We start from the raw sequence: 23,437 nt of genomic DNA, 5'->3' as shown, positions 1-23,437 counted from the left end.
GAATATCAATGTTTTCCTTGTGCTCCTCCAACTTCTACTTAAAAGCAATTTAAATGAAATTACCTTAGATATTCTACATGTAAAGTTCAAACTTCTGCTGGCATGAGTATTTCAGATTTTATTTTAAATGACTGTCAACTATTAAAGAAGCATGTAAATATCACTTGGTTGTACTTTGCACTGTGATAAACTGTTCTAAGTGATATATAGAGAACACCAATGTAAATGGATTGTGGTAAATGGAGCTTAACAAGAGTTTCTGACTTTATTTGAAGGAAGAATAGCTCTGCAGGTTAAAAAATGTTGACTTTCAAGGAAAAGCTACTCTAACTCAACATAAGGACTTTTCCCCTAAAAGATTTATTGGGCGTTCACTAGTACACATCCAAATATTAAATACAAGCTCTATATAAATCTCCTCCATATGGTAATATTCTCTTTCTCATAGTATCTCTAGAATATTCTCTCAGTTAAACTCACTTGTCTGTCACTTTCACAGAATACCTACCCTAGTGAGAATGAGACTTTTGGAAACCTTGGAAGAATGAAGTAATCCCAACGTGATCTTCAATTTCTCAAAGAGATCCCTCATTTCACCACGCCTGCGCCTTTCATTGGCAGTATGTGTCCGGCGATAATAAGCAAAAGCTTCTGCTTCTTTCTGTAGTTTTTCACTCCAATAATCAGTCTTCAGTTTTAGAGGAATTGATGGAGCCTATCCAAATAAAAGATTGCCACCTAAGTATCTTTCAAGTGGCACTGTTCTGTATCAGATACCCACCATCTTCTGCCTGGCCTAACATCTTACCACTGGTCTCTCCTTCCTCCAAATCTAACTTCAACAGTACAAATTCTAATACATGCCAATGTGATCATATCAATGCCCAGCTCAAATTTCAGTGGTTCTCAAAAATGAGGAACAATTTGAGAGGAGAGGATCTAAAAAGCTTATCTAATTTATTATTATTAAAACTTGTTTTCATGACAAAGATAACAACATTTACATTTTAATAAAATCTTGATTGATAGAAAATAGGATTTAAATTCTTTTTCTTAAATACTTCCAAACCCTTCACAATAATTTGGTAAAGCATCAGTCAACTACCACTCTTCGTAAATCAGTTTTCTGTAACCATTCCGAAGTGCTAAAAGTTTGCAAAACAATCAATCAATCCCATACCTCCCTCACGTTACACAGGTTGTTGTCTGCCCCTGTCCCTCCCACCCTTTCCTCCATAATTTAACATTTAAAACTCAAACTTTACATTTTGTTTTAGGAAAGTCTTTCTTGACCCTCAGGATAACTTAAAGTCTTCAATTTTTAGCTATTTACTATAAAAGTAATAAATGCATTTAGGGTTTTAAATATAAATATCTGAAGAGCTATAATGAAAAGCAACTGTGCCCTTCACCTGTACCTAATCCTCATAAACAAACACTTTTTGATTCTGTTAGTGGCTTTTTCTGGCTCTTAAGTCTATAACCTAAATGAAAAACAGTAATATAAACTTATTCTTTTCCATTTTCAATGCTATCTGTTTTCTTCCTGCTATGCACCTTGAATACAATTCTATCTTAATTTCTCATTGTATCAACAGACAGTATCTCTTTGTAAAATGGGGATATCAGCACCTGTATCCTCCCTTTCTTTCTTTTTCCCTCTTTCCAAATTGTTAGTACTTACACATTTTTCAAGACTGAAATTAAGTCCTTCATACTTCATTCATAAATCTTTAAAAATCATTAACAGGAGCTACCCTATTATGATAATGTGAATACTATTCATACATAGTAGTAATTGCATTTCCTGTCTTCTACAACTTTTTGGTTTTGTATTTCTCCTCCTCTGATGTTTCTAATTATCTTTTTTTCTGACACTGTTTGCCTTTATCACAGCCCTAATAAAATCCCAAAACTCTTATTTAAAATCAGTGTCCTTGTCAAAGTTAAACTCATTGTGCATTAGTATAGTATGGGAGAATAAAAGATACAATAAGATAGAAAGAAAATTAATACCAAGTTTAAATACAGAAGACACTACAAATAACTTGCACATAATAATTAGGGTACAAAACAGATTGTAAAAATAAGCTATTATGAAAATTCTTATATCTGAAAAATGTTTTAGGATGAATGAAAAAATAATAGTGATATATGCAAAATGATTTCAACCATACAAGTATGTATTGACACCCCACCAAATCAGACCAAACCCAAAGTAATCACCCAGCGGTTTTTGAAAGGACCTGATTACCTCCCTTTCACCTCAACACAATCTCCATTCACTGTCTTTACTGCTTAAATTAAGAAGATAGAGTAACAAGTGGAAAATGATTTAAATAACCAAACTCTCTTCCATTCTTAGGGTGAGCAAGGATAAAGATAAAATGTTGCTTAATTATGGTACCACAAATATACATTGTGAAAAAAATCAAAGGTTTATAATTTCATGGTTCCTTGAACTGCTAGCCCTCATTTCGGAAAATAATTAACTTTTTAAGTCACTGAAAATCATGGGCCTAGACAAGGAAGAGAGCCAGCTTGTTTTACATCACATCATTATACATTATATGATCAGTTTTCAAATAGATGTATCAATTTCCATAAATGCCATAACTATTTTAATTCCTCTAAATTATTTTATCTGGAGGAAGTAGAGGACTAAAAGGAAAAAAAAGCATTAATAATATAATTCCATTAGGGAAAAAAAGTTGACTATACTAACCCACTAGCAAAAATAGCCCTGAAAAAAGCCATAGCTATTGTTTTAACCCTAAGGACAAAAATTGCCAATTTTATTAAATGAGTAGTTATCATTAAATACATTATAAATACCTTTCGACTCCTTTCAGCAGCTTTTTCATCTGTAGAAATATGGGTACGGCACCTACATAAAGACAGTATTTTCCAATGTCTTATTGAAATTCTATAATCTAAGACCTATTTCACAGCTATATTAAACCAAACCATTCCAAGCTGTCTAAATTATGACCAGCCTCTTTTCCCCAAAATCCATTATGTAATATAATGTATTCTTTTTTCTCTAAGAAGTGTCTAAATAGTCCCAGAAACTGTAAATTACTTTTCAATCATGAAATATTTCAGACATAGAAAACTGTATAAACAAATACATAATGCACATCCAGATATCTACCACCCAGTTTGAGAAATAAAACATCTCAAAAATATAGGAGGATCCTATGTGCAGCCTACCCAATCACATTTCCTTTCTTCCTTCTCACACTCCCAAACTGAATTTAATGCATGTATTTACAGTTTTACTAGAAATGTAGGATGTATCCCTAAACAGAAAATATATAGCACTTGAAACATAATAGTTTATCTTTCTTTAACTGGTGTTTCAGTCAACATTAGAGATATGTTGATACATATAGTTCTCATCAAATCATTTTTAACTGCTACATATACTAAAGTGTGATTTTTTCCAAAATTTATTTCCTCAGAATGTTAGTTATTTAGGTTGTTTCCAAATATTCTCAATGTCACCCAATCTGCAGTGGACAGATACTCCCATAAACGACCCCTTGTACATATGTGTATGCTTCTCTAGGCTATATACCCAGGAGTAGAATTTCTGGGTATAAGGAAGGCATGCACATCTTCAACTCTGGTAATGTCACACTGCTCTCCAAGGTGGTTCTTTGGTTCTGCCACCTGCAGTATGTTCCCATTGTTCCACTACTAGATAACAGTACTATCAAAAATCTCAATTTTTACCAGTCTTATAGGTGTGAATTAGCAAAGTCACTGTGGTTTAATTTGCATTTCCCTAATTACTTGTGAAGCTGAACAAATTTGCATGTATTTACTTGCCATCTAGTTTCTTCTCCCATGAATTGTCTGTGATGTCCATTATTTACTTACCTACTGGGTTATCTTTTTCTTACTGACTTGTAACAATTATTTTATATCCTTGATACTAATCCTTCGTCAAACATGTACTACAGATAGTTTCCTCATAGTCTGAGTTTGCCTTTTTCTGTTTTCATGGTGTTTTAACAGAAATTTAAAAAAATCTGTTCCTTTACAGTTTCTCTTCTTTGTGTGTTGGTTATTCTTGGCCTTTTATTATTCTACTCCATTAACATGGTATCTCTCCATTTACTGGATTTCTTCTTCAGTGTCTTGTAGTAAGTGTTTATAAAAGTCTTATACAGCTTTTGTTAATAATCTCAGCTTTTTTTTTCCTGTTACTATTGTAAATGGTATTTCTTAGATTACTTTTTGTTGCTGTTGCTGATCAGGAACTCAATTTTAGTATACCGAACCCATAATTAGTAATACTGCTGAACTTAAGTCTTTGAGTTTTTTTAAGAGATTTAAACTCTTCCAATCTTAACCAGCAGACAATTCAAGCAGCCTCCAAACAGCTCTGGAGTCAAGAAACTTACCAGGCCTACTTCCTCCTCCTTAGACTTCCTCAGCATCCCAAGAGATGAAGAATTACTCTTTCTCAACTCATTGCTACTTTATATGGTGGTTAATGAGGTAACAGAAAAAGCACAGTATCTGGCACAAAATAAAACTTGTGTCTTCTTTCCCTTACCCCAATCCCTCATCAATACGGGCTTACTAAAACACAAAATGGAATAAATTTTCCTGAGCAAATCATCATGCCCTCAGCAGCTGAACAGTTAAGAAAATTTTCCTGTCTCTCACCAGCTTAACTAGTAAAGTAACCAAATTTAGAACTTAATGCCTTATTCTTAAAAGATAAAGGAACAGACCTTTGTTTAATAGTCCACTTGTATCAGCTATGCTAGCTGTATACATTTTCAAATGGGGTCATTTTCCTCATTTCATAAATAAAGAATCTAAGACTCAGAGTAAAAACCTGCCCAAGGTTAAATGGCTATAAACTAACAAAACTAGTATTTTTTAGTACCAATGTGTCAGGCTCCAAAAGCATAGGTTATTCACATTTACACACTGTCTCCTATAAATAACCAATAATTCAATTAACTGAAGCAAGTTAATTACCTCCAAATTATAGCTCCTCTCCTCATCTACTAATCAGAAAAAAGCTAGAAGAATAAACAAACCAAGTCAGTTATCCAGAGGTCCTGGACAGAACATTTAATTTTGTTTATGGTCACAAAACAAAAACAAAAATCCAAAAAGAAGTAAGACTTACGATTGTTTCAAAGTGTGTGTGTGGGCAGCTGTGGTCTTCATGTGGGCAACATTAGTTTCCTCTGAGAGCTCTTCCACAGTCTCAATGTCCACCTGCTCCTCATCATCCTCAATGCAGTCTACACAATTACTCTGAAATAACAACATTCCAGCAGTAAATAAAGTACTGGGGAGCAAGCATACCTAGACTTTCCAACTGAACATCCCCTTACAAAACCAACCAGTGCCAAACACTGACCTTATACCATGAGTTCTGATAATCCTAACCTAATTAATCATAAGGAATTAAGTCATAAAGACAACATACAGTTAGACCTAAAAACCAAGAACTACATTATAAATCATAGATATATATTAAACACACACAGTAGAGTAAAGAGAGTACCCAAAGGGATCTATTGATGCTTCAGTGTTTCTAGTGGAAAAAATTCAGATATAGATACATTAAAGATGCATAAATCTGAAAATTAAATAGCAGTAAAATAAAACTTGGTGAGGAGGAAGGTGGAAAGGAGAAAAATTCAGGTTCTACTTTAAGAGTGCTTCATAGCTAACCCCTTATCAAACACCCATAAAAATATACTCAAGGACAATACAGAAAATCTGCCCAGTCTTCTAAGTCTCTCAGCCTCACAGAGTGAGAGCTTTTGAAGACTTGCAGGTATCAAAAGCAGCCCAGGCTTGCTGTACTTGCTTATTATACCAAAAAATGAGTCAATCAGTAAGCATTTATTGAGCACCTGTCATAGAAATTTACTGTATATTTTTTATGACAGAATATATGGATTATGGGATATGCAAAATTTTTTAAGTCCACCTTTAAAAGTAGTGCTTACTATGCCAGAAACTGAACAAGAATTATCTATATGTTAATCTATAATTGTACAGTACCAGAGAGGCACAACTCAAAATGAAGAATCACAATCACCTTAATGCCATGTTTAAACTTGTTGGAAAAATTACTTACCCCCAAATTATAGTCTCCATAAGGCTGACAGACACTAAATGAAAGCCTTCATTCATGTTCCCCAATTTAAGCACAATTTAAACAGTATGTATATTAAACAATGTATATTAAAATTAACTAGAAAGCTAAATCAACGGAGTCCCAACAGAGTCTAAGAAGTTTGAATAGTAATGTAGGTAGACACTTTACAATATTCAAACTGAAGAATATCTGTCTACTGCAATGCCTTTAACTGCAAGCTTTATCGGTAACATCCAATAAACTTCATAATGGAAGATTTATCTTAAAGAGGCTACTCACAACTTTCCTTATACTATTCCAATATAATACTAATCACAAGCATATCATAGGTGTCAGACAGGTACATAAATACAATATAGTAATTTAGATTTTAGAGATCATTTAATATAATATGCCCTTTAAAAAAACATCACTGCACCCTGTATTTCAGATTCCCTATGAGGAATTTTAAGCAATGCCACCCTGTATGATTAAGACACTCTATTTCAGTTCTACTGATAGCAATAGTTTTCACTGGTTTTAAAGCTGGACTGTTGTTGATCTGATGCTTATCCAGGCTGATTTACAATGGGAGAGTCTGCAAAAAATGCAAGATCTATAAGCTAACCCTTTATCTTGATGAGTTTGGATTCTTCAGCTACCTACAGATATCTGCCCTCAAAAAGGATTGGGCCATAGATAGAATATAAAGCAAATGCAAATAGAATCATCCATTGTAGAGCTAGATCCTCATTTTACAAATGAGACAACTGAGGTATAGAAATAACACAGGAACATTAAAATATTTAAACACTTTAGAATTTTAAAATACTAATCTTTTTGTTATATTTTACCTGCATTAAGGCAATTAGGCACTAACAGGGCACTAACACAGAAGCTGAGTCAATCTCAAGGAAGTAAGATTCTAAAATAATCAACTACATGATTATCAGTGTACAGTGGCACCATATGTATCTGTTTCAGAAGAGAGGAGCACGGTTTAGATTTCAGGGTATGCCACAGGCAGCAGGCGCTAAGCTCCTTCTATTTTACACTGGATCCTATATGTCAGGGGTCAGTAAACCACAACCCACCACCTGTATGTAAATAAAGTTTTACTGGAACACAGCCACACTCATTCACTTACTATTGCTTATGGCTGCTTTCATGCTACAACAATTGAGTAATTGCAAAGAGCAAACCATCTAACCTTCAAAATCTAAAATATTTACAATCCAGCCTTTTACAGAAAAAACTTATCTAATTCCTGTCCTCTATCATACCTGACTCTCAGTTACTTAGTTCAGTAAATACACCCTGAAACAGGAATTCTACAAAAATGGCTTCAGAAATATTAAAAAATGAATTATAAAGGTCATATTACAAGGGAAAATGACCAAAGTTCAGAATATAAATCCTAGAAACTAATTAATTAATTTCAGGAGATAATTAAAAAAGCAATTTAAGCAGGGTTATATTAAAATAGTAAATGGCATTTTCCATTTTCCCCAAAAAGAAAAATATCTCTCTAAATTCAGGCAGACAAGTTATTCTCCATTCCACTCCATCCCCCATTTCTTTATGTCTACCAGATAAGCTACTTCAATCACTTCACATAGAAAATGTCAAAGAAACTAAGATCAAATGGGAGAAATGGCTTCAGGATTTTTTTAAAAATGTAATTTGATAGGGACTCTCAAGCATCAATCCCCCAGGCTTAAGCCAGCCTTCCCATAATATCAGACAAGTCTCAAAGAACAATGTAAGCTCAATAAATGTTACCTGACTGACACAGCCTAAAACTACAAAGTCACTTAATCATGCTCTAAACCTAGGCATCCAATTGAATGTATCAAGTCTTAGTAATCTTCTGGAAAAGCTACTGTCTCTAACAAATTATTTAAATCCTTGAGGTTTCAGTCACAACAAAAATGGGCTCACCACCTTTTCTACATCATCAACCTCCTCACTCTGGTAGTCAGAAACAACATCCACAATCTCATCAATAGAATCATCGGTTTTCTCATTCTCATCTTCCTCGTCTTCCTCTTCCAAATCCAAAACGGTCAAGTCAGCACTGCTTCTCCCACCCTTCTTCTCTTGCTTTGGTTGTACAGGTTCTCCTGAAAGCAGTAAGTGACCTTGAAAATGTCCTTCCCTTCTGCTCCCTTTTGTAGCTCTCCTAGAAACAATGGAGAAGGCTGTAGGACTAGAAATCCTACTCCAAGAATCACATTCAGTTTTTAAAGCTCCTGCATTCTCAATAGCTGCATTTTTTCCTAGTAAATCAGATATGCCTCGTTCTTGCTGAAACACATCTGAATTTTCCTGACCAGTCTTTCTTTCTTTAATTAACTGTTCATCTGCTTCTTTCTTGCATTCGTGTGGAGTTCCAACACATTTCTGAGTCAAAAGGGCCTTTGGGTGTTTTCTCCATCTCTCTATAATTGTGTCCTTTTCCAGAGAGTCTCCACATCCCTTCTCCTTGGCCTCTGGCTGTGGATTAGGTTGCTGCTCCACAACTTTGCTCCCTGATAATTCTAGTTTACTTTCTTCGTGAGAGATGACTGGAAAATCATTTGACTTTTCCTCTGGATTGCCTAATCCTTTTTGCTGTTCCACTTGCACAGCACCAAGTTTTTTAAGCTGTACATTACTTATACTTGGGTCTGCCATGTTACTGACTTTTTCGGAAATGGTCTTAACTTCCAGAACAGTCTGTTTTTCTCTAGAACTGTTATGATTTCTAATCCCATACTCTTCATCAACATCTTTATAGTTTTCACCTGCATGTGACCCAGTGATATAGGAGTGCTCGGAAGGTTTAACAGTTGCAGGACCTTCTGTAAGGGATTCTTCATCTAAATGATCACCCCCATCTTCCAAGGAATTGTTCAGGGTTTCTTCTGAGGCAGTAACTCCTGAGTTTTGCTTTACTACATTAGCCTCAGAATCTACAGCCTCTCCTTCTGGCTGCGGGGGCTTCTTAGTTTCCTGCTCTCTTTTTAAAAAGCTTTTTTCACCTTTCTGGTCTGTATTCTGGGATTCTCTCTTCATCTGAAGAGAAGCAACATGTTGAAGAACAGAGCTGGGAACTGGCTTTTGTCCTGGGAGTTGCAACAAGGCAAAACTACCAGACTGGAGAGGAATAAGACTAGCTGTACCAACAGGCTGCCCTCCTGAGCTATAGGTTATTTTTGTTTCAGAGCTTGTTTTATTTGCAAAGCTTTGTGGTTCAGGAGGGGAGATCCTCAGGGTCAGTGTACCAGACTGAGACACAAAACTAGGTCCAGAAGAAAGCAATGATGGTGCTTGAGTGATAACATTCACTGCTGGAGAAGATCCAACAGTCTGAATTACAGGATTCATAACAGAGAAAGTAGAGGATGAAGCGGAAGATGGTGGAATCTCTGCAGGCTTGGAAGGAGTGGGTAGCCGGATTCCCATCACAGACCCTGGTAAGAAAAATGAAATTTTAAGTCACCATTGCCCATATCAAGATTTTCAAGGCAAGCTTTTCTTTTTGGACAGGTGACTCTAAGAGACTAAGAAGACCAATCCTGGTGTATGCACATACTATATGGCCAAATGAATCAACAATGACAACATAAAACTCATGAGAAAGATCTCTAATTTTATACCTGGGTTCCGAAACATGACAGGCTGCAAGTTGGGCTGGGTATTAGAGCCTCGAAGCTGATGCAAAGGGAGGAGCTGGACAATCTGCCCATTAGGGTGCCTGAATAGGTTCATTCCACTTGGGCTCCTCACAGGCTGCAAGACCATACGATGTCCCTGAAGTTGTGTGTTTGGGACAGGTCTAAGAGTAGGAGAACCTTGCTGCACTGGAATCAACAATAATCGAGGTCCAGGACGTTTCACTGTGTTAGGAGAGACCTGTGGAGTAGCCACTGGAATCTGAGGGGCATTTTCTGAAAAACAGGAAATGGAAACATAGTATCAGAATTTTCCCTTAACACATATAGGGAAAATTTCTTATGACATATGATCTGACCATGCTAAAAATAACTTCTAATTTGAATTATAAAGTTGGTGATCCTAATACACCTATGATACACTGCTTAATAGTCAGTCCTATGGCTGAGATCAATTTGTCTTAAAACTAAGTATTAACCAGACATTGCAGGATCTTACATTTACAATGGTAAAAAAGAATCAATTGTCAACAGGTACATTTAAAGAGATAAAGGTCTGCCTAATAAAAAACACGGGCAAGACTCTACAGATTCTCATTTAAGTTAAAATAATTATTCATGATAAAATTCTCCTCTTCAACTTTAAAATTCAGGCTATTAGCACTACTATTTATTACTTAGTTTCACAGGGCTTACTTAAATAAGATAAAAGTCAAGGATTAAAGATCTCAGGGCATAAACAACTTCCTGGATTTCAAAAATTACTGACAAATAAGCAAAGCATGAAGATTTACAGAAATTATTTTTCAGAAGAAAAAAAAATACATACCCCCCAAAAATGGAATGAAATTAAGAGACATCAAAGAAGCAAGGAAATAAAGCCTGGTTAGGAAGGGGCAAAATAAAGTTTTAAAAGAAACAAAAAAAGCAGAAACTTAATGCAGATGATATGAATTAAAAGAGATTTCAAACCATCAATGGTACCTAAAGATGCACTTCAATGTTTGGAGGAGATATTTAGAAATACTTGAGACATGAAAAAAAATAGTAAGGGTAATCAACAGAGTTTTTGACCATGGGGATAAAGAGGTAGGAATAATGATAATAAAATGCTTAAGTGAACCAGATCTATCATTATTACCATTTGGATTAGTGAACTCATTTAACATTGTTGATAAATAAAACTTGTTAGTTTGTCACTAAACAGAAAAATAAATAAAACAAACCAAATTAGGCTTAACATGTCCTATCAGATAGGTACTCTACCCACAAAACATCAAATTTCTGAAACAAAGTCATGTTCCTAACACACACATAATGAATCATATGTACAAGATCCAGGACTACTCTTGAAAATGAAATAAAACACAAGGAGCAAACTTCTCATGAAAAAAAGTGTTCAATTAAAACAAAAAACATTCATCTTATGTGAATTAAGACATTATGAACATTTCTACTCAAATTAAGTTTCTCTAAAGAGTGATTCAAAACCAAATTACTCCAATCTAGAGAATGAAAGCAGCCTTTAATACACACACAGACTATGTGACTTTATTGAAATACAGTAAAGGAAAAGAAGGGGAAAAAGAAAAGAAAGGCAAGTTAAATAAAAAAAGTCACAGATGTCTAAGTGCCCAAGTTGGGATCCTCTTTATGAACCTAGAACAAAATTACATCTAGAAGCAGCAGTTACCTAGTTAGCTCCATTTATAAAAAGCAGATAAGAAAACCTGTTAACATTCATTTCCTCAAGTGGTATTACAGAAGATACTCTTAGGTGGTATATATGGAGTAATACCATACCACACTGTCAGAAAGTGATTTCATTTTGATTTTTTGGTTATACAGAGAAGTAGTAGTCTTTATGTCTTTAATATATGTCAAAATTTTCCAGCTTTCTTCATTAACAGAGAAAGCAAGCCACATGTTAACATATAGTAGCTAGCTAGAATTTAATCTTTTTAATTATTGTTTTCAGTTTATTTATGGGGTTAAACTGTTTTGACAAGTAATAGTGGTTTCCAATTACAGCAACAATGCTCCTTTTAAAAAATACATTTAAACAGATGAGTTGATTTAAATAAAAACATTAAGTTAATCATAGTACAAATATATGAATGTATACTCCAAGTGACTGAAACCTGAGAAATGAACTACAAAAAGCTAAACTACTTTATAGTTTCATGACAGAATTAAAATGTAAAGATTGGAGTCCATATGGTTTAGAAAACATGATCAGTTAAAATGACAAGATATGAATCTTTACATTCAACAGAAAATCAGAGCAGCTTCATCAACAATGACTTAACTTCTGAAATGACATGTGAAACTAACCATTTTTTTTATTTATGGGGAGAAGAAGACCACAAATTTAATACTGTGATTCACTTTTCCTTTAGAACTTCAACTTACAAACTAACTTCCAAGTCACTTTTTCCCTAAAATATCAACAAAGGTTTGGACCATATCACCAAAGGCAAAAAAAATTTAGTAGGAAAAATACCAATAACCAAGACAGAATTGCTGTTGACTACTATTTCCTCTTAAATCCTTCAGTCTCTCACTCTTTCCACAGTAATTCCTCTTTGAGTACACTAAGAGACCCACTTAATTTAGCTGGTTGAATTAGGATACAAAAATTACCAAAGTGTAGAATATTCCCATCTGAAATTCATTCAACATAAATAAAGCCAAGATGAAAAAATTTTTTAAGTTGATAAACATATAAAATATTAAGAGTCCTAAACAAAGAACTATGCCTCTTTATCTCTCTAATCAGTTTATTATAATTAAGTAGGAGAATAATGTCAGTTGTATATGGGAGTTGGGCTGCTTCACAAATTATTTTTACTAGACATAAGGACCTAGTATTTTAATCTCCAGCAAGAAGCTTGGCTACAACACAGGCAGAAGCCCACTGATCTCTCTTCTTAACTAAAAAGCACCCCCCCAGCCACCACCAAAAAAAAGGAGAACCTATGCTCAGGGTTCCCTCCTCAGAGATGTACACCCCTAGCTCCCAGCACACAGCAGGTTGCACTCCCTCCTGTGCCTGCCTTAATCCTTCAGCCAGCATTTCCATTCTAATGTCTTTGAGTATTTTTAATCTTCTGAGGAAATCTTCAGACTCTCTAAAACAGCTGTTAAGACTTGAATTTATCCCCAAGCTACCAGTTATGGTTTTAATTAGTGCTCTGTTACAAAACTGCAGTGATCTGTCCAAACACTGTATTAACCATGAGCTATATTATTTTTAGTGTTTAGTTTTGCAGAATGAAAAGGTTTTCAGGAATACATGTATCATGTTATAGCAGAAACACCTACATTGTTACTCTGATGTACCTATAATTCTATCACAACCATAAAATTGTATACACAGCTATACAGTAAATCAGCTAGTAACATCAAGGCTTACCTGGTCTCTGGCTCACTGGTGGGTTCCCATCAATTCCCGAGAGTATAATGGGTACAGAGCCCAGAGATGAAGTTGGTGTGGTCACCACGGAGGAAGATGCAGCTGTGGTCACCACGACTATGGAGGTGGAGGCAGTGGAAGCAACAGGAAGAGTTATAGTTGGAGATGCTACCAAAGACTTAGGAAAAGCAACTGAAGCCACAGGAGTAGTTATACCAGTCGTTTTGATAAGGTTCACAGTGGCTGTAGACTGGGTAGGTGTTACAGGGGTGCTGGTATTAGTTTCAGAGACCTCAACAACCCCTGCAGTGGGGGCACCAGAAGTAGTTTCTTTAGTTCCCACGTCAGTCATAGGTGTCACAGCAGTAACATTCTCTAAAAACACTTGAGGGGTAGTAGTAGTGACAGCAGCAGTCACAGGGCTGCACACCTGAACTGGCTCAGAAGAAACCACAGGTGTGACGACCATTACTGGAGAAGGTCTTATACTGAACTTCTGTGGCCCTGTTAGGGGTTGGGGTGTGCTAACTCCAGGTATCTTCTGCTGCAGGGCTCCAACTTTACTCATCACAAACTGTGTGAACACACCACCAGGAGAGGGTCGAGCCGCTGCAAATAAAAATTTGCAGGTCAAAAACCTTCAGTTCTCATATTTTATCCTCTTAGTGACTGTGTTTATCAACATTTATTGTGCACCACTGGGTCAGTTTCTTATAGGTACTACCTACCTGCATTATACATGCCAATTTCCACCCACAGAAATCAAACACTTCCCTCAACCAAAACCAAACCTTTATAATTCTAACAAGAAAGGGATTAAAACTGGGTGTTCCTACTAAAATTCTTTTGGCTATACAATATAGCCAAATTGTCAGGTCACCAAAGACAATAAAGCAACACACAATTTCATCGTCTAAAAGAAATGAAGAAAGTAAGAAGGTAATACTTATCCTATTTCTAATTTTAAAAGTTGTTACCACCACTTTCCCCTGTCCCAGCACTGCCACCTCTTTATTGCTATCCTCTCAGAAGATAGTTAAGTTTTGCACATTCCTAAAGTATATATTTTTCAAATGAAGGCATGATGGACTTAAAATCACCAGTTAAAGCTACTTTTTTAAAAAGAGGCAAAATGGGTTCTTTTTAAAGCATACAGTGCCTATCCCTCATCTTCACACCACTCCAGCATTCAGCTGGAGATTTCAATTTCCTAATAGACAAATAAGAATACAATAATTGACACTTTTACTTAATATTCCCAAAAAGATTTGAAACAACAAAAAGAGGAATTCACTAAACCAGTTGTGTATGATCTCAATGCTAAAATATAAATGCTTCCAGGCAGGTAATTTATGACAGACTTTAGCGTTGAAATGTTAAACAAAAGAGGTTTTCATTTACAAAACAGGGATGAAGAGAATAAAGCAATGTTTCAAAAAGAATGTTTTGTTTTATAAGAGCCTTCTATGCTAAGCCTATACTAACTCAATCCACCTTGGTTTCACAAGTTCAAGGAATATACATAAGACTGGTACCAAAAATATCAATCCTCACAGGAGAACTATTCAATTAGGGAAAGAACTGAAGAATATGTCTTCCCTTTTTGAAAACAAAATTTTAAATCTAAATATTTTCTCCATTAATAAAATCTGTCTAAAAGTTTGAGAAATAGCTAAAGCTAACTAGAGTTCAATTCATCTAATACTATAGGTAATTAGAGGAGTCCCCCTACCCCACCACCCCCAAAAATCTGGCAAGACAGCAAGAATAATGCCAAATTCAGCATTTCTCAAAGTTTTACAACCTCCATACCTGTATTCACAGGCCCAGCACCAGACCACGGACTTTGGGAAGCCAACACATATATATAACCCAACTTACCAATTGGTCTTTTTGCCGGGACAAATGCCTTCAGATTCTTCCCAGGGCGATTTGTTGTTGTGCCAGAAGAAGATGCCGTTTTGGAATTGGATGTTGAAGGCAACAGGGTACGTGGTTTCCTGGATGCAGCCACCTTGGCATTGGATGCTACCTTGGAGATGACAGTACTGAGGGTTGAGAGGTCCAGGACTGAGGGTCGCAACCTGCCTGTGATATAAGCAGCTAGCCTATTGGCTGGATGCAATGCCCCCATCTGTCCCAATAGCAACTTAGCCTGCGGGTAACTCTTACCATTAACCTGAAACAAGTGGCAAAGAGAAATTCTGTAAAGATAAAATTCTCTTGCTAACTCATCTCCCTTGACAGGGGTTTCATTTTTACAAGGTTTAAAAGTCTATTTTTCAGATTTAAAGGGAAAAAGAAATGGACTTTTTCCATTTAGTATAATCTGAGTAATCAGGAAGTGAAAAAAAATGCCGTCATCTGATATTCTGAACTAATCTCATCTCCTTCATTTTAGTAGTTTGGAAAGAGAGTATCTCAGAAACTCATATCTGCATCCTGGATATGTGAAAGATACACAGTCAAATCTAAGGAATCATCCAATTGTTTTACTTGTCAATAAGCAATTCTAGTTAAACTATTAACAATCATCAGCAAAAACTGTGTTCCACAGAATCTCTCTGACAAGACCAGAGATACATAATGAAGCCCTCTCACAAGGATCCTTTCCAGCATCCTTCATATTTGAAAAATATATAGTGGGTCTACTTTAAATTATAAGAAGCCATGGTTACAATAACCTAAGCCACAAGGTCACCTCAGTTTTTAAAAAACTCACTTTTGAAGATAATGTCTTCATCTCTTAGACAAAACTTGGGCTCAAGATAAATGCTAGCAGAAATTCATTTTAATTTTACAAAGAGTCAACTGTCAGAAGAAAGCAACGAGGTAAAAATTTTTCCCCACTGCCTAAATTGTAATACTGCCCATCCTTCACAGCAGAACACTTTTTTTAAAAAAGAAAGGAAAATCTCCGAAGTTTCTTACCCACAGTCTCTAAGTCTTACTGCTGGGTGATTAAATAAGACATCCTTTTCTGTCCCTCCTTTCCATTATTTAAAAGGGGAAGAGAGAGCATGGAGTGAGGTAGAGGAACTCCTATTCTAACAGGGAACTGGTAAGGAGAATAGCTACAGCAAGCCACTCTCTTCAATGACAAAACCAAATTACTCTTTGTTACTTAAGTAAAATTGTGATTATTCCCAAACAGATCATGAATATCTTTGCCTCACATTAGGTACAAAGAATGTGATCTCATCATCCTAAAGTATGGATACTCCTATCTGCTCCTTTGGGACTTGCCCTTAAAGATTACTCAGCAGCTTCCCCAAAGCCTAAAATTACAGTGTTTGCTTAAGTGCAAGTTCCATTTTATGATGACTTGCTAAGTCACAGACAGGAGAGGAGACCACAAAATGTCTATGCCTATATCCAGGGAGGGAGTCTAGTCTTATTAGATATGATCTCAGGTAAGCCTCTGTTCTCATACTAATCAATAAGTGAAAGAAGAAAACATTGTTCTCTCCTCACTTAGAATTTAAGAAATATCAGGGGAAGCAGTTTCATAGCACCACCAAAAGTAAACTATAATAAAAAGTTTTACTTAAGCAGATCATCACATTATCAATGGAATTGTTCTTAATTCAGAGAAGCAGTCAAGCTAGTCAATTAACCTTAGTAATAATGGCAGACAATTCCACACATATCATTATTCTGATATGAATATATTTAACATCACTGAGCAAGAAGAGAAATCCTTTTTTTGACTATGATTACATTTTAATTCGAACTTCTCTTTCTAAAGATTTTGTAGATGCCCATGTGACTAACATGACCTGCCTGAATTACTAAACAGCAAAGATAAAGCTATTTGTCACACACCATTTTAATGACAAAAATAAAGAAAAACATAATTAAGTACATTGTGGCTCAATTTTTAAAATTTTATGTATTTCAATAACCTTACAAAATTAAAATTTTTTCCAAGTCTTCAAACACACATTAATGCTTATATTAAAATCAGTTTCACTTTGTTTTGTTCTGAAAGCTGTCTGCTAATAATAATCCCTAGAACTAGACTCAGTCCCTTACTATCCTTGCTTGGTTGTCAAAGTTATCCTAGAGACCAGGCAATAAAGCTTAAGAGGAACAACTTTCTAGGAAGACTACAAAGAAAACTGTAAGCTAATACAGGGCTCTACATTTCTGTTTGTCAATTTGCTAAAAATTCTCTCTAGGTATGCATCTAACCTAGGCCTATTACAAAACGAGAACGATTTTGTCACCCAGTTCCCAGGAAATGTCAAGATAATGACATAAGGCCCACAAAGGGCTATGAAAAATCAAAATGTTCCCTAAGTATAAAAAGGTGCTACATCCAGATTAAAGATAATTCTCACCTGGATAAGCCCAGATGTGCTTGAACTGGGTTTACGTTTATAGGCCACAAGCTTCCCTGCAGGAGAAAGCCCTGCATAAAAGGGCAGACCTTTGCCTCCATGTAATCTCTCCCTCACTGAATCGAGGGCATCTGTCTGCACAGGAGAGATATCATCCATTTTCCCAGGGGATAATGGACCATCGGGAGTCTCTGATCCAGATTTCTCAGCCATATCATCTTGGTCTTGACATGATGGCATAGAGATTTTCACACGAGAAGAATAAACAGGAGGGTTCTTCTCACCCCGGCTCTTTCGCTGAGAAGCCAACTCAATGATGAAGCTGCCCACCTTAAGAGACTGTGGCATGTTGCTATTGATGTGTTGAGACAAGATGCTCAAAATCTTGTTCCGATCTTCCTCCCAGTTACAGTCGGAGATAATTTCTATTAGTTTGGTGGGACCACCAGGTGACCTCTGATGCACATAGGAGGTAGAAGAGGATTCCCCTTCATTGCAGGAAGACTTCCAGCTCTTTTCTGATAAGGAATTGAAAGATATTTCTGCATCACAGCATTTGTACTGAACTTTAGAAGATCTTTATTTTCCCTGGGTTCTCAGAAAAGTACCAGAGGCATAGAAATTCATCAGTGGCTATGTCCCATTCCCATGTACTTTCAGTGGTAATTTAACCACAATATGGATATTTTCCAGGAAAAAGAAAGACTCCAGAGAATCAGCCTACAACAATCTTCACTATCCTGCTAACTGGGTTCTGTAAAAAAAAAAGGGAGTCCCACACCTTAAGACTGCCCTGAAAAACCACAACTATTACTTAAGAAAGTGTTATTTTGCAAACAAAGCATGACCTATTACAAGGTAGATTATTTGGTATAGTTTGTGTTCTTCTATTCATACAGGCAAAGCAAGATACTTCCAAGATGTTTTGTAACATGTGATGGGTAGAGTCAATCCTAAAGAACAGCAAGAGAGTGAGTGCTCCGGTTTAAGAAAAAAGTACACTCTACCTCTAGTTTCTACTGCAAATACTTCTGAATTACTTCTCTACCTCTAGACAGGATTTCTCCCCTTCTAAATTATACACAGATCACTCAACGTACCATGTATTTATATTCATGGCAACATGTTAATTATATGTGTGTCTCCCTGGACACCTAGACTTCTACACAGAGCCTCCAACAAATCTGCTACAATTACAGATATGTCAGAGTGCAGATCCCCTCAGACTACAGGGTGGTCCTGCTCTCAGGCAGCTTCCCTTCCATACCAGCAACCTCCTCCACTTACCTCAGTATGCTATAGAAACATCACTTTTTGTGTGTAATATGCCATTAAAAAAAAAAAAAGTTGGGAAGCACTGTTGCTTAAGTGTCTGAAGTCTTAAGAAGCAAAAACAAAACCAAATAGGTAACTTCCTAGATACTATCGATCCTCACAGTAATTCTCACCACAGTAATTCTGACAGAAGCCTCTCCAAGAAAATTCGGTGATATTCCTTCCTTTCTTCCTCTGCTTTTCTACAATAGAGGCAGCTACTGAGAACTTGAGGGAAAATTTCAATAGCTAATGATGCCAGTATTGCCAAGGTTTAGAAAGAGGTTTAAAAAAGAAAATCACCTCATGTAAATGTCTCTCGCAACAATGTACCATATCAATGTGAATGATTTGTATTTCTCAGAATAGGAATAATAAACAGAACATATAATAGGAAAGGATATTTATCTCTGTTTTTAGCACAAGCTAAAAACAGGATATGTAGACATAGCCTGGATTGGTAGCTTTTGTTTCCCTCCATAATTACTATCAAATGGTAAGATCTAGTTTTCATTCTGACCTTGTGATTTATCAGAATCATCCTCCAGGTCACAGGTGATTGGTTTCAAGGGCTGTTGTTCAGAATCAAGCTCCTGAAGGGAATACACAGAAATACTTCAACATATATTTAATACCAATAGAGAGTAGGACATAGGCAATAAATCTGTCAAAGAAGCCTGGAACAGTAGAAAGATTAAAATGGAACAGCTTCACATCTACATGCACAGCTGCCATTACTACAGTATTATACGACCCTTGGGAAAAACAAGTAGGCTTGCTCTCTGATGCCCTTGATAATGACTGAGTTACCAAGAAAAGAATTTACACTGGACTTTACAGTGTATTCTAGTGAAGAAGAAAAACTATCTGATGTTTAATGGAAAAAGCTTTAGTTATTTAGAAAATTCACTGATGTAGAAAGATGCAAATCCTAATAATTACATACATATGATTTAATTAAAACTAGAAATGTTTAACCTTTTAAAATTACACTGGCATCAGAAAGAATAATACTTTTAATAACCCTAAGGGACTGTTCTCTAGAATAGGTACTCACAGAAACAGATAAATTTACATCCATCTCATGTAAACCTTGACTGTCTACCAAGAATTATTCTGACAGTAATAAAAATCTAATACCAGCAACAGGGAATTGGAAGTTAAAAACAGAAATTGTGCAATAAGTAACTCACCTTTGCACTACAGTTCTCAGGACTAGAATGACATGAGCTCTGATGCTGAAATGATGGAGATGATAATGGTGACGTTTGTCTCTGTTCCTCCTTTTTTCGTTCATATACTCGAACTCGGGCACAAGTCATCATACTTTCAAAGTACAAATAGACTGGATCCTTATCTTCTTCCCGAATCTGTAAATTTCACACAACAAAACATTCCATGCATAGGGGAAAAGAGGCTCCTAGACTTCAAAAGGAAAAGTATGTTTAATCTTTGTTTCTATTATAACACTTGAAACCTTTAAATGCAAACTTTGAAGTTAGGAGTACAGTTCATATGTACATCAGGGCAGTCAGAAAGGATCTGGTTCCACATCAATAACCTTCAGATCACATCAGAGTGATGCTTCTCAAATTATGTGGATGGAGGATGTATTTCTTAATTGCTGGTCCAACATAGACCAATATTTTTGTAAAACACAGTAAAATAAATTTCTAGAAAAACAAAACATACAACACAAGCCCAAGTTGTTTTGGTATTAGATTTAATAGATATAAACTATTCTATCAACTTGCTGTAAAAGTTTCCAAATATTTACTCTCATTTTCCCTACTTATTACTTCACAGCCTGGTAATGAATAGTTTTGGATCAGCACTGGTAGAGAGAACACACTGAAGAGTACTGTACTAAAGGATCTTTCTTCAATTTAATGGACTGGGAAGACTGAAATGGATTTAATAATAAGAAATGCTTAAGCTTTTAACACAACAGAACCATCAGCTCTTTTACCTATCATTCTTCACAAAGTGATCGGTTATTTTAAATATCAACGGTTATTTTAAATCTTGAACTTTACTGTTATTATTGTATATAAAGAAATTTTGGCTTTAAAAATATGACAATTATCCAAAGTCTTACAACTACAAACTATTTATTGTTAAAAGAACATATGGCATGTGAACAGTCCCCAGGAATGGGTTGTTTTAATTTGTCTGATTTCTCTCAGACTGTTCAAGTTCATTTGGACAATATCCACCATATCATAGATAAGTTTTCACAAATGCCTAAGGTGCCTAACTGGTTTTCTTGGTTTCACTGCAGATGGCTGGTAATTACAGATATGCCTTGGTTATGTAACTATACTCCTATTATGTTAATGTGTGTGTGCAATTTAAGTAGTAGCTTAAAACCTATACATGCTGAAGTTACTCTACAAGAAGATATATCAAAGAAATAATCAATCTTCCCATGTTTTCTTCCGCCTGCTACTTCTATAGCTTTTCTTCTTCCTTCCTAATTACAACCCTTAAATAGAATTCGTGCCTCATATCAAATTTACCGAGTATCATAATTCTTCCAAGTGGTAAAGATACCTCAAGACAAATGCTGGGCATAGAAGCCACAGGGCATAAATATGCAAAGAAGTAAAAAGCTAACTTTTTCAAACAATAAGGCTTCTCTCCCACTTACCAACTTCACATTTCCCTGTATGGCCCCGGAAGATGACTGGTTAGCCAGAGACGGGTAAGATTCCTCAAGGGAGGAACAACCTAAGACAGGCACAGTCGCAGGGGGGCCATCAGGTGAGAAATTGGGGATCAACAGAGGTGAGGCTTAGAACCTCACCCCCCCGTTCTGAGAGAAATCTTCTGCATACGTGGATGTTTTATTGCCCTGGTCTAGCTTGGATTAACACATAGTCTACAGGCACACACCTGATCATCTACATTTGCTCTCTTACAACACTAAACTATGTTTTCTACCTTTATCTTGTATCTACCTACCACTTCAGCATTTTATTAAAAATAATAATAATAAAGAGAGAAATGTGGTATCCACATATAAATCAAGTATAAAAACCAAATGAGTATTCATATTTGAACTGACTGTTTATAGTTCATAATGCATGAGCAAAACCGAAAGTTTCTGTGATGACTGCCCTTGTACTGTTCACTATGTAACTTATTCATTATGTAAGAATTTGTTCTACATGTAAAAACTTGTTTGTTATGCCTCAGAAGATTGGAGACTGACAAAAATTAGGCTTGGGGTGGAATAATGATTGTGCATTGAGCATTGACTCCCCTATACAGAATTTTATTGTCGTTAACAACCATTTGATCAATAAATATGAGAGATGCCCTCACAAAAAAAAAAAAAAAAAAAAAAAAAAAGGACAGACTTCCAATGGTAAAATAAATTAGTAACCAGGATGTAATGTATAGCATAAGGAATATAGTCAAGATATTGTAACAGCTTGGTAGGGTGATAGCTGGAACCTAGAATTATGTATATAAATGTTCTACCACTGTGTTGTACACTTGAAACTCATGTAATGTAATACTGTGTGTCAACTACCCTTCAATAAAAAATAATTATTAAAAAAAAAAAAAAAAATATGACAATTACTTTTTTAAAGCTTTTTCTTAGTGCTTTTATATACTAATACCATGTACTACACCTCAATTACTCAATAGTCTACACTACAGGAATAAAAGTATCTTTAAGACTTCTCCAAGTTACACGTTTAAAAAACATCTTTATATGATCCTCCTGAAGAGAGATTTGGCTGTCTTTAAGAGAATTACTTCTGTTCACCTCTACTTTTATGACATTTTTTTCAAGTACCCACAACTATAAACTGATTAAATCAGAAAGGGTGATGGCTTACAGTCATATTATCTGAAAGCAAAATGATTCAAAGAATGTAAACCAAAACTCTGGTTGAAACCCATCACCTTCACAAATGATTTTTGTAACTTGCAATAAAAAATGAAAAGTCCAGACTTACCACAGGATTGGGTTTGGGAGTATATGCCCGTGTAGGTTTAATTCCAGTGAGCAGTCTGCCCTTCACAGTAGTAGATAAAACTTCCGGCTGAGGCAACAACAATGGTTTCATAGGCTCAATAACAGAAGGTGTTGGGATATAAACTGGCTCTGGATCTACTTCACCTTCTACTTTCACCCACAATGGGTAATGTCGAACAGGCTGTTCAGGCTCTGTTTCACATATAGCTTAACAAAAAGGAGAAGATTTTAGTACAAGAAATAAGTTCACTGATGCCAATGCCAAAACAAAAAACAGAATATGCTCTCCCTCATAAAAAGCACTAACTCATTACGACAATCAAACAGATGCTCCCTAAAAATCTTAAGCTGCCTTCATGTACCTTCATTTATTAATCTACTAATCAAGTATTTGTTCAATATTATGTATCAGATACTGCTTTAGGCACTACGAATAAAACAAAGTTCTTGCTCTCATAGACTTTATAATCCAGCAGGGGAAAACAAAGTTCAAAATATATATTATCAACTAAGTGCTAAGCAGAAAAATATAGCAAGGTAAGGAATGAAGAATTAACAGATGCTAATTGTATTTAACATGGTCAGAAAAGGCCTTCT

The 23,437-nt window shown here is 35.6% G+C and overlaps 1 protein-coding gene across 17 annotated transcripts in view; it reads right to left on the bottom strand.

The window, feature by feature from the left end:
• The window catches only part of MGA (MAX dimerization protein MGA), a 209,433-nt gene that overhangs the window by 7,046 nt on the left and 178,950 nt on the right, over positions 1 to 23,437 (bottom strand). For 8 of the 17 annotated variants that reach the window (XM_036923773.2, XM_036923774.2, XM_036923771.2 and 5 more), the window contains exons 10-20: positions 22,821 to 23,047; positions 20,043 to 20,219; positions 19,370 to 19,442; positions 17,536 to 18,053; positions 15,074 to 15,371; positions 13,193 to 13,801; positions 9,763 to 10,053; positions 8,063 to 9,576; positions 5,156 to 5,286; positions 2,836 to 2,887; positions 509 to 715 (exon numbers count right to left, since the gene is read on the bottom strand). In XM_036923773.2, the coding sequence (XP_036779668.2) occupies positions 509 to 715; positions 2,836 to 2,887; positions 5,156 to 5,286; positions 8,063 to 9,576; positions 9,763 to 10,053; positions 13,193 to 13,801; positions 15,074 to 15,371; positions 17,536 to 18,053; positions 19,370 to 19,442; positions 20,043 to 20,219; positions 22,821 to 23,047 (4,097 nt within the window). Of the gene's footprint in view, positions 1 to 508; positions 716 to 2,835; positions 2,888 to 5,155; positions 5,287 to 8,062; positions 9,577 to 9,762; positions 10,054 to 13,192; positions 13,802 to 15,073; positions 15,372 to 17,535; positions 18,054 to 19,369; positions 19,443 to 20,042; positions 20,220 to 22,820; positions 23,048 to 23,437 lie in introns of those variants that run through there. The other 9 variants (XM_036923776.2, XM_036923781.2, XM_036923778.2 and 6 more) reach the window with 9 other exon arrangements.

The sequence above is a fragment of the Manis pentadactyla genome, chromosome 11 (genome assembly GCF_030020395.1).
Source record: "Manis pentadactyla isolate mManPen7 chromosome 11, mManPen7.hap1, whole genome shotgun sequence".
NCBI lineage: Eukaryota > Metazoa > Chordata > Mammalia > Pholidota > Manidae > Manis > Manis pentadactyla.
This window is presented reverse-complemented; position numbering and strand designations above follow the sequence as displayed.